At 39.3% G+C, this 11959-nt stretch overlaps 1 protein-coding gene across 2 annotated transcripts; it reads right to left on the bottom strand.

Annotated features, from left to right (window-relative positions):
* Window positions 1-2545: 2545 nt before the first annotated feature.
* Window positions 2546-8572, bottom strand: LOC139659587 (inosine-uridine preferring nucleoside hydrolase-like). Of its 2 annotated transcripts, none has more exons than XM_071537897.1 (8): window positions 8495-8572; window positions 8057-8260; window positions 7372-7551; window positions 5394-5505; window positions 5123-5259; window positions 4922-4999; window positions 3922-4038; window positions 2546-3450 (listed from the first exon to the last, which is right to left on the bottom strand). In XM_071537897.1, exons 1-8 carry the CDS (start codon window positions 8534-8536, stop codon window positions 3298-3300), a joined length of 1023 nt encoding a protein of 340 aa, XP_071393998.1. In that variant the 5' UTR covers window positions 8537-8572; the 3' UTR covers window positions 2546-3297. The 2 variants fall into 2 exon arrangements, with proteins under 2 accessions (XP_071393998.1, XP_071393999.1); XM_071537898.1 differs by having other exon boundaries at window positions 8057-8278; window positions 8495-8544.
* Between the last annotated feature and the right edge of the window lie 3387 nt (window positions 8573-11959).

Here is an 11959-nt window from a genome sequence, read left to right as displayed (position 1 = left end):
TGTTATTCCCCACTCCTCCATGAGAGAGGCTTTCACACTTGCTGTATTTTCAACAGTGGTGTGCCTGAGGGAATTTTAGTACTCCTAATACAACTGAATTCAGACGAGTGCTGTCATCAACAAAGTGGCAGGCTAACTGCAAGGTAGGCATCCGTGTTCATGGATGTCCACATATCAGAAGTAAGGCTCACCGCAGCCACCTTTTGCACTTTGGCCTTCTCCTTACATTCCTTATATTTGGCCTCCACCATGGCCTTTACAGCCTGAAGGAAAGAAAAACAGTACGTAATTGTCAAATGTAAAATGAAAACACTCTTTTGCTTTATCCATGCACACATACACACCTGCCTTGTGGGGAGAACATACTGTAGGTAGGGTCTAATTTGTGTACAAAGTCCCTAAAAGGCCTTTACAGTGCTTTATGCTGTGGCAGGTTAGGGTTAAGTTAGTTCCAAGTTGGCATAAACAAATAATATATAAATAAGCAGTGGTGGAAAGTAACAAAGTACATTTACTCAAGTACTGTACTTAAGTACAATTTTGAGATGTACTTGTACTTTACTTGAGTATTTCCATTTTATGCTACTTTGTACTTATACTCCACTACATTTATTTCACAGCTATAGTTACTAGTTACTTTTCAGATCAATATTTTATATTTAAAACATTTGATCATCTTTATAAAATAACTATAAAATAGCATTGTTATAGATTAGACTACCCAAAAGTATAGTTTTACAACTTTACAACTTCACAACTTTAAAATGCTGCTTACATGTACATGTATGTCAATAAATCAGTATTAATATTCCAATAATTTATGAAAAATATAACTCTCTAAATGGGGACAGTTTGCATAATGAGTACGTTTACTTTGATACTCTAAGTACATTTTGCTGCCAATACTTATGTACTTTTACTTAAGTAAGATTTTGAATGCAGGACTTTTACTTGTAATGGAGTATCTTTAGATTGTTGTATTGCTACTACTTAAGTAAAAGATCTCAGTACTTCTTCCACCACTGTAAATATGTACCATGAATGAATACCATTATTGTTGCGGCTGTAGCCTCAAATCTCCTTCATAAGTCATTAAATTGAGTGTTTCATGACAGGCAAACGCCACTCCTCCCATCCCACCCCCTTCCTGGGTGGGACCCCACAACACAATTCAAACCCTGTGTTTGTCTGTCCTCTTGTTCTTTTGTTTTGGAGTTGTACTTCCGCAGATGCTGCGTAAAACACATCAGGACACAAATGGAGGACACAAGAATGCACAAGAACGCATATTGAGAAAGAGCCCAGGTGAATGTAATTAACTACCAGGTAGAGTAGAAAACCAGCAGGGATCTGGTTCCTGAGGACCAGGACTGAGAAACACTGCTATATGTGGTAGTTTTCAGTTTTTGGCTATGGGTGTTATTATAGACTCCTTCCACATTTGGGGACATATGCTTCTCTGTAAGCTGAGGTTAAATGAATGACAAATGGGAATTGCATGTACTCTGCTAGCATTTTAAAGAGCTTCCCATCTGGCTTCTCAGTTTTAGTAAACAGCAACAATTTTTTGTTTTACCTCCTCAAGCTTAACATCATGAAACTGAAACTTTAATTTTTTTGTCTTTGATACAGGTGACAAGTGTATCACTGGCAGATGTTGGCATGGTTTGCGTAATTTAGCTTTCTTTAGTAGTAAAATAATTATTAAAGTGATTTGCATTACCGCTCCGCAATGTGAACGCAATGTAGTGGGGTATTATGTCACGCCCCCCCTGTCATTCCTCTGTTCCCCCTCTAGAGGGCGTGCCCCCCCCCCCCCCCCCAGTTTGGGAACCTCTGGGTTACAGACAGCAGCTTCTTTTTAAGTGGACAAGAAGAAGAAAGCCAGTTACTGGTCAGATCCCATAGACCTACTCCTCTCTTTGCAACCACAACACCTCAACCTCTTTTGACATAAAGCCATATAAGCATTGCAGGGACATGGCTTTGAATTTATAAAGCAACATCACCCCCATGTATCTCTATCTCCTGTGAAGACACTATATTCTTGTACTGCTGTAACTGACTTATCCACAATACAAAAGATGCAAAGATGGCGCATCGCAACAGTGGACATTTCTCTTTCCTCTCACTCCTCTCCCCCTCACTAATGCGCCTGTTAACAATTACACACTGAATCAGGCTTCTAGCGACAAAGCATGCCACTTGGTTTGGAAAGGTTTACACGGCATCCACCCATAACAGCCACACTGTTCTTTACTTGTTAGGGTTAGGTGGCTACATGTTCTGACTGGTATCTATTAATGCCAGTAAAATTACACTTAAAGAACTTAATGAAGTCTTATTGGCATTGATGTCAAAAGCAGGTTAAGCAGGGGTATGTTAACATCCATGTACCTATTTATTTAACATCCATTTATGGCTAATTTATGGCTAATGTTAAGATCCATTTATGGCTAATTTTATGAGAATTTTAGGAAAATTAAATTAAAATTATTAAGATTTATAAAACAGAACAATGCCATAAGCAGGTTTTTTTTTTACACTTTTGTAAATACACATATTTTTAGTATTCAATCTACAGTTTTATACATCCGGTTTTAGACTGGTGCTGACTATATATGGTGGGACTGTAAGTTGCTGTCTTGTCTGCTCACATTTCATAATCTCCATCTTCTCATTCATTCATTCAATGTTGATTTGAATAGGGAAAGATACATAGACATAGAACATAAAATAAAAGACATTTAAATTTGCAGTGTTTGTGCCTAGATGGGCTTTTGTTAAAAACAGATATTAAGCACACACACAAAAAATACATTGTCAACATAAGAAAGATGGTACCACGTCTATGCAGAGAAATGACTGCCCTAACTTGCCCACTCAATTATAAATCTTTCCTGACTTGTTCACTCCCATGAACAAAGCCAGTTTAATGCATAAGGCTCTTTGCCAACTATAATAGATGTAATTTATACTTGATTGCCGCTGCCAGGAACTTAAACACTTAGCTATGCTGCTGAATTGTGAGGGTGTATTGCATTGTACTTCAGGTAAACTGGGGTGATAGATGGGAAGATGGGGAAAGGACTATCTCAGAATGCCTCAACATGTTTTTGAACCTGTACAGATAGTCATGATAAAAATATTTTATACAACTATTACAAATGTTAAATCTTTTTTCCACATGAGCAAACATGGCAAAAATTGTTACATTGTTTATGGTGAAAAGCTGTATTTATTGATTTTGGTGAACCAAAAGTCATCCCTTTTGCTTTTTCTCATCACAGTTTCGTACTACTTCAGCGAGTCCATCAGCATCTTCTTGAACTTTTCCAGGTCAACCGTCTTCATGATGATGGCCTTGTGCTGCTTCTTCAGCAGCTCCACATGATCCAGCACCATCATGCCTCGGGTGTAGGTCCCCTCCAACTCCACTGTCACTGCCACCTGGAGGAGGAAGAGAACACGTTGGAGGAAGATGATATATGGTTAGTATGCATATGTATTATGCAGAGTTAAAGGGACATTAAGTAATCTATGGCCTTTATCAACCTCCATCAGGGACCAGTAAGAGTTGCAACAATATTGAGGTGGGACTCAGTGAATTCAACTGACTTTTTCTGCATTTTTTGGTGCTGCTGCCTGAATTTGAAATACATTAAATTGAGTTTTTTGGTCAACAATCTACAGAAAATACCCCATAATGACAATGAAAAATTTTTTTTTGCAATATTTTTTGCAAATGTGTTGAAAATGAAACCAACAGAAATACAGAAAGCAGTGATTTGACAACAGTTGCAGTTACAGAGTTAAGCGTCTTCCTCGGGTACAGTACTTGGTTAACTATATATGTAATACTGCATCTCAGTTGTATTGCTGACAAAGAAAAAGCTAAAGGTGAAAACAGTAGATGTTCACCTGTTCACTGTCTGTCACGAATGTGTCGTCGATGGCAGCAGCCATGGCGTAGGTGTCACAGGAATTGAAACCTTCTCCGGCCACCAGCTCCTTTTCATTGTCCTTTGACTGGCCAACCTGAAATAAAAAATCATTCAATACTTTTACGGATAACACTACACTTGAAGTGGTGCTATAAAACACTGAGTGCATAATAATCCTAATCAGAGCATGACATAGTAAACCAGTTGTGCAAAAAATTTTTTTGGGTTGAATGATGTATGGTACGACCTTTTAGTTGATTACATGATGGCACACTTTACTTGTTTTTACCCATTTTGAACTTTTCTGAGATGAAAAACATCATTAATAAATCAAGAGGTCATTTTTTCAGGTTATGTAAGTGCCTAACTTAGTTATGGAAAATCATTGCAACTTCTTCAAATGTAATCATTCATCAATCATCATTCATTCATATAATACTAGACAGTTTGATCATCTTCACCTTCCTTTTTACAAAACGAAACATGGCCAGTACTCCCTTAGATATCGTGGTGTACAGATATGGAACGCTAAAGCACACGTTATCAAGAGCTCGTTATCTTTAGAAAATTTTAAAAGGAAATTGTCATCACATTTAATTCATGATGTCTAATTATTTTTTTGACGTATATATATATTTAAAAAAAATATATATATCTTCTTTTTCCCCGTATTGTTTTTCATGTATTTCTTTGTTTCGATTGGATTGTTGTTTACTGATTGGTTAATTTTTCTGCTCAGTTTGTGTGCTTCTTGTTGTCATTTATTTTTTGTTGCATTTTTCTAAATTATGTTAGCTTAGTTTTTTCTTTTTTCTTTTTGTTATTGTTTTTTCATTATCTGGATTTTATGCAGTTTTATGTGTGTGCAAATAAAATAAATTAAAAAAATAAAATAAAATGGGAATGACCGTTCTATCCATTCAAGTTCTATGCTACAAAGCTGAATACCTGCATCGATATGATCTGCACACTCTTACCTTCCTGGTGTGGCGAGAAATCCTCTCCATGAAGGCAGCCTTGTCGGTCTTTTGGGCCAGCCAGGTGTCACAGAAAGACTGAGGTAGGAAAAGATTTAAGAAAAAAAGTATTAATAAGCGTTTACTGCAAAATGTGTGTGTATGTCTTTAATCTTGTCAAATCCACACAAATCAAAATTCACGTTGTGTTGTCAACCTCACCCATGGCAGGATGTTCCTACAGCTGAACTCCCAGGGAGCGATGTAGGTGGGACAGGAGTATCGGTTTAACACGATGTAGGCGGCCTCAGGGTCCGCTACAAAGTTGAACTCTCCACACACTGTGGTGTTGCCCCTGGCTAGACACATACACAGTAATAGTTCTTCCTCAGTCATAGTTTCAGTACAGAAATGGAAATCGCAAAAAATCGGAAAATAAAAAAGTTGGCAAATTGAAGAAGTAAAATTTTGAAATGCATGTTGCAAAACGTACAGTCGGTGTTGCCTCCCATGATATAGAGCCCCTTAAGTTTCTCAGGGAAGGAAGGGTCCAGTTTTACTGCCACAGCCAGGTTGGTGAGCGGGGCCGTGGCTACCAGACTCACCTAGAGAGAGAGAGAGGGAGAGAGAGAGAGAGAAGAAAATATGACAAAGTGCCTCGTGGAGAAAAAAACAGGCTAAAATGTAGAAATTGTTGCAATATCCCTTTAAAGTTGGTCAACTACTGTACCAGCTACTGTAGTGTGGCACATCTAGATATCAAAAAGGCAAAACAGGAAGGACAAGTGGTTTCTGCATCATGCTGTAGTAACACTTTCTGAACCTCAATTTCTAAGAATCAATCTGTAGTGACAAAAACAGATGAGGAAATATGTTCTTTACCATCTAGCTAGTGCAGAAGTTGACGTTATGTTTTGAAAGAGAGAGAGTTTTTATGGCTTTTTTTTGCATTCGTAGATGTATTTTGTTATCAAAATCCCATCACTTTTACTTTAACGAACACTTTTACTGTCGATTCCAGTTTTTTTGTGGTTACTCCAGTAGGCAAATTCTAACAACATCGCAGATTTGAACAACCCTCCTTCGCCCCTCTCATATTTCAAATTCACAACCCATTCTGGTCCGTTGTATGGCCTGTAGATTCATAACAATCTCAATCTTCATCTTTAGTGAAGTCCATTACGAATCAACAGTGCAAAAACATTAGCTGTCTGGCTAACTTTGCTCACTTCTTGTGTAAACAAAATGAGTTGTGCTCAAAGTCTCGTGGAAAGAGCGATATTCTGCCATTTAAAGCGCATTCTTTTGGTCAAATTTGACCAGTGACCTAAACAAGCCTGGCAGGTTTAGACGTGTCAGTAAATTGAACTAACATTCCTGCCTTGGAGCTGCTACAAGTTCTCTTTTTCTCACTTTAAGCACAATGCTAATCGCCTACTTGTCACATTGTATGCTAATGCATCCACTGGAGGCACAGAAATGACTTTGGCGCCAATCCTCCACTGGGTAAAATGGCCAATGGACCAAACTCCCAAAAGGCCAGTGTAGTCCTTTAAAGGGATAGTTCAGTTTTTGGGGAATTTGGCTATTTTTCAGAGTCAGACAAACTCGTGGACGCCTTTTTTGCGTTTCTGCGTGCAATTTTAAGGGCTGGAAACGGTTAGCTTAGCTCAATTGCTGGAGGTCTAGTGGGTCAAATAGGGAAATAGACCTGCTCAGTATATTCCAGCTCAAATAAATATAGATATGATACACCTATGCATGCTGGCTGGTTTAGGTGAAGTTCCTCTAACAGTCTAAAGGCATCATATAGACCTAATAGACCTTTTTTCCCTCATGACTGAACGGCTAAGCTCTTCCTGGCCGCCATATTGCTGCTAGCAGCTATAATTATTATTATTATTATTTTTTTTATTATTTTTTATTGAGAGAGTAAGGGTCTGAATACAATACATTCAATATTTCAACATGTCACATAATCGTTATTTCTTCAAGAAATCAAATTTCATGATTTGACCCTGTTTGAGTTGCTCATTCACAAGTCACATACGGTTGTCATCACAGGTAATATAGCATCCCCACCCACACAAACATATACACACTTATCACACACACACACACACACACACACACCAAAACAGAACAAAATAAAAACGAAAACAGGGTTCCTTAAGATTTATGGATGCTGGGTGATTGCTAGCAGCTATAATTATTATTATTATGTTGGTTTTAATAGAGAGTTCTAGAGTGTCCCATAATCTAAATGCTGCTTAATTTTTTTTAATTTATTTTTTTTGGCATTAAACTAGTCAAATTTGAAGACTGTCAATATTGGCTAATAGCAGCTTCATAAAAAAACTCAAATCGATCAAACCCTCCTGCAAACCCTGTCTGCAATCCAAATTTCCAAATTTGGATTTATCCAAAGAAGATAAAGTTTGAATGGATGAATGCATAAATGAATGGCCCACCTCCCCAGGGTTCTCCTTGACCATCCTGATCATGGCCTCCACAGCTCCTTCCTTCTGCATCAGCTCCAGGCCCGGAGCGTCTGGGTCCGGGGCGTCGCCGAGCCCGTCCTTCCCGTGGTAATAACCGGCGTTGATTTTCCGGCCCAGCAGGGGCTCCGAGCAGCCGCGGTACACCGGGATCTGGTGGTTCAGGATGGGGTTTAGCTTCATATATTGCATCTCCAAAATATCAACTTTTTAGGGGCTGAGAAAGACGATTTTCAGCTTGAGCACCGTGTATTTTTGAGGTTATCCAATGGGGTATTGAAAGGGTTTCAGAATTTCCTCAACCCACAGAGGAGACGTTAAAACAGGAAAATCAACATTTTGTGGTTTTCACATGACAACAAGGATATGATTTAACGGTGCCACCAACAGAAGACGGTGAGTGAGGAAATCCAATATGACACACACTCAAAGACAAAGAGAGAGGGTAACATGTTACTCCAGGTGGTGCTCATAAGGCATTATAAATTATCATAAAGACATTATAATTGTTATAATCACAGCATGATATAAAGACTACATGCAAAAAATGTAGGGGCTTAAATACTTTATGCGGCAACTGTATAGTTAATGACATGATGTTAAACTGAGTGTCATTTTCTGATGTAACAAAAAAAAGTTGTTCTTGCAAAAAACTTACATCCAGTCTCTTGCAGACCTTCAGGACACGGAGTGTGTTCTTGCAGACGTTCTTCAGGGGCGTGTTGCCGTGGCAACAGGTGATCCCCAGGATCTCCACACTGGGGATGGCGAGGGCCACCATGATGGCCTGGGCGTCGTCCACCCCAGTGTCCACGTCAATCACCAGCTTCCTCTTCATCTTATCTCCTAGCAGATCTGCAGTCTGAAGGTAGAATCACTTCTAAGTAGCAGAGTAATATTTGTACTGTACACTAGTGATTTAAACATCTTTATATAATGGATAATCACGGCTGTAGATGATAATGATAACAGGTTATCACTATTTTTTCAGTGGATTATATTTTTAAGGTAACCAATACTTGACACACATGCAAAAACCCACACAGACAAATCTCCATGGTTCAAAACAGTGAAAAGCAAGTTGGAATGTCTTTACCTGGCAAACTGGTATTTTGAGCTGAGCTGCTGTCTGTATCATGAGGAGAAATGCTGGTGACTGTCCCGCCCCATAGTACTCCCCTTTATATCCCAGAAAAAAAAACAAAAAAAAAACAGAAAGAGGAGTGGCTCATGCATATATACATTATGCAAACCCCAACCACTGGCTGGGGTTATGCATGCGTCAGGCAAGCCAGTGGTTGTGAAAACAAACAAAAGCTGAAAAAGAAAAAAATGACAGTAGACTGTGGCGTTGCTTGGGTACAGTAGATATTCCTTTCCAAATACAGAGCATGGCCACAAGCACACGGATAGTTTCACACAAGTTATTCCAGAGAGGGAAAGTCAGGGAATCTGATAAATCCTCTGGGGAAGTCAGGGAATATCAAGGAATATCAGGGAATGTATGAGTCACAACAAACAAACCAGGTAGAAGAACAGTTTTATCATGAAAGTAAGTAATTCAGTAAGTTGTGGAATTTTCCACCAGGGCTGCAGATGCACCTCCTCATTCCTTCCCATCATGCACTACAGAGCTGGGGTGTTGCACTGTGCACAGCCTACATAGTTGGCAAGTGTGGGTTAGTGCTGGGCAGTTTGAGTCTTTTTGGTGATTTGTTCATTTTGAACCAGTACCTCAGATTTCTCAATCTCAAGTTTTTGGGGTTTTCAAGTTTTTTTCCTTAGATTGTCTTCGTCGGTCTTCATCGGCCTGCATAAGTGCATGCTAATTTGCTAGTATTGTGAGGGAGTCAACGTAATACATGCAAGGCTTCCGTATCCATTTCAATTTTATTTGACCTACGAAGGCATGACCCTATAACCCTAACCCTAACCCAGTGTTTTATTTTTTAAAGTTTTTAATTTTACTGGTTCTACTTGTCTATTTTATATGCTGGGAGAAACACTACAATACAATAGTAATACAATAGTAATAGTAGTGTGGTGCATGTGTGTTTATTTGTGAAGAAAAGAATTAGCAAAAAGTACATTACAAAAGTTTTACAAAAGTACACTTTTATTTCAGATTATTTGCAATATTACTTGAGAAAAAATAAAAGATTAATTACAAGCATACGCAAAACAAGTAACTACCAACCAAGCTGCATCTCAAGCATTCAGTACCGCTGCCATGTTGAGTCGAGTATTCAGTATACGGGTTAGGTACGTACTGAAACTCGAAAACCTGAATGAACAGCTCGTTCAACAACACACTGCTTCCTCAAAGAGCAGGTTTGAATTGCAGACTCGGCATGTTTTGTGTTGGGAGAATGATTTGTTCAAAATGATTTGTTCGTTCTTGTTCGCCCAGCGCTAGTGTGGGGGTGTTTACCTCAAAGGGATATGCGGAAAGGTAACTGGCTTTTTAACACTGCTCAGCAGGATCTCAAATTACTGGTACATCCTGTCAGGTGACCTAAATGTAGATCTGTCTAGACTTAAATTTAAAACTTAACCTATTAATATATTCCCACCGCTGCCACCAGAATATTGTTGCCGACACCTTCTCCAGGAGGTGATGACAGTGTGAGTGTCATCTTTTTGGGTGGGAGTTGTTTGTCTGGTCATTGGTGTCAGGAAGTCTGTTGTGCAGTCTCTCCTGTTGCTGCCTGGTCAGTTATATCATACAAACCTCAACATTCACCATCTAAGGACAACATGGTGGCGGTCCTGTTGTCCCAGCCCTTGAAGCCTAAATGTATTTTTGTCTATGATTCCTGTTGTCTCCCATGCTATTCTTCCCTTCCTCTTAAATTGCTCCCTTCAGGTACAAGGTCTGCTGAGGACGGGGCAAGAAGCTGTCCAGGGGCAGGCGAGCCGGAGAAGATTAAGTGTATAATTTTGTAAACTTGTTTTTGTTTGTTACAGGGGTTCCTGGTGGAACCCTGTTTTTATGGAGGGGGGGTGTGACGACCCTCCCGCTCTCCTGGCTCTGCATCTTGCAGGAGCCTGGTGGGTGGAGTCATCATCAGACCGATGGAGCGCACCTGGGGCCCGGTGAACTCCTTGAGCCTAAGAAGGCTTCGGACTATCAGTGTCTCTCTCCCTCCTCACCCGTGCACACCTTTTTGTTCTGTTCTTTTGGTTTGATGTAGTTTGTGTTGTCTAGTTATGTTCTCCTAGTTTATGTAATAAATCATTGTTTTAACTTTTACCTTGGCGTATGACTCCCCTCATTGTTACTCCTGTGAGCCAGGTTGTAACAAAATGAAAAGTAGTAGACTGTTACATTATTTTTTTTTCATCACATTACATTAAGTGTTCATTAACTAATGTTAACTAATGCATTTACATTAAACATGAATAACAACCTTAACAAAGATTAATGTTAAATGCACATGAACCACTGCATTAATTAATGTAGTTACACATAATTGTTAGTAGTGTTAACTAATGTGTTTACTAACATGAATTAAGCATGAATTGTGACATTAACAAAGATGAGTTCAAATTAAATGCACAGTAAACAACTGCATTAAGTGATGTTGTTATACATGTTTGTTAATGGAAATGTATTGTCTAAATTGAAACTTTTCATCTATCACTCAACATTAATTAATGCAGTTGTTAATTTGCATTTAACATTAACTCATCTTTGTTAATGTTGTTATTCATGTTTAATTCATGTTAGTTAATGCATTAGTTAATGAACACTTAATGTAAAGAGTTACCAAGTCAACTAAGGGTCCACTTTACCCCCAGCACCACAACAGTGTGCATGTTTTTTTTTTTCCTGTATTACAGTCAGCCCCATAGTTTTTACTGCTATAGTGGATGCAGATGCTGGAGTCATATCTCTATACAGCTGCATTGTTCCCCACCACACAGTAAACCCGCCATCTACTAAAAAGTGTCCTACGGAAACCTTGCGAATCAGTAATTGCAAAATCCTGCATCTAGAATCAACTGCAATAGGAAACGCGTTGAAAACAGGGAACTGACTGTGGCTAAGATGGTGGAGTTTTCAGAGACCGACACTTTAATTGCGATCTTGGCATTAATGCTGCTGAGTGAATGGGAACAGAACAACCTGTACTTACACACCAACTATACAGCCAAAGGGGAAACTTGAGTCTGAACTCTCTAAACCTTAACCCTTTACGTTTTGCTCACAGCGCTCTCACCGAACCGAACAAACATTTTCTCAAAACCCCATGACATTTGCTTTAATGAGCTGGCGTTGCTCTGAGCTTTTTTTTTTCATTATGATATTATTTCTCTCGTCTTTCTTTGCAGAGCTTTCTTTCTTTTGTGACTACAGCGCTTCACCCTGACCGCAACCAGATACGACAGCAGTTTCGCTTTTTGAAAGAGCAGAACGCTCCTCAGATCGTTTCCAAAAACGCCAGATGGAACTTTTTCGGGTTTCCGCGGCCCGAGATGAACCCCCCCCCCCCCCGGATCCACGCCCCCTTCGGTTTAAGGGAAAGCTGCACGAGCCGGATGGGTTTGTTCTTGTTTG

This window comes from Centroberyx affinis, unplaced genomic scaffold (assembly GCF_046629955.1).
Source record: "Centroberyx affinis isolate AG114_WGS23_722 - 3 ecotype Tasmania unplaced genomic scaffold, CSIRO-AGI_Caff_v1 ptg003149l_1, whole genome shotgun sequence".
Lineage (NCBI taxonomy): Eukaryota > Metazoa > Chordata > Actinopteri > Beryciformes > Berycidae > Centroberyx > Centroberyx affinis.
Note: the sequence above shows the minus strand (reverse complement) of the source record. Positions and strands in the feature narration are given on the sequence as shown.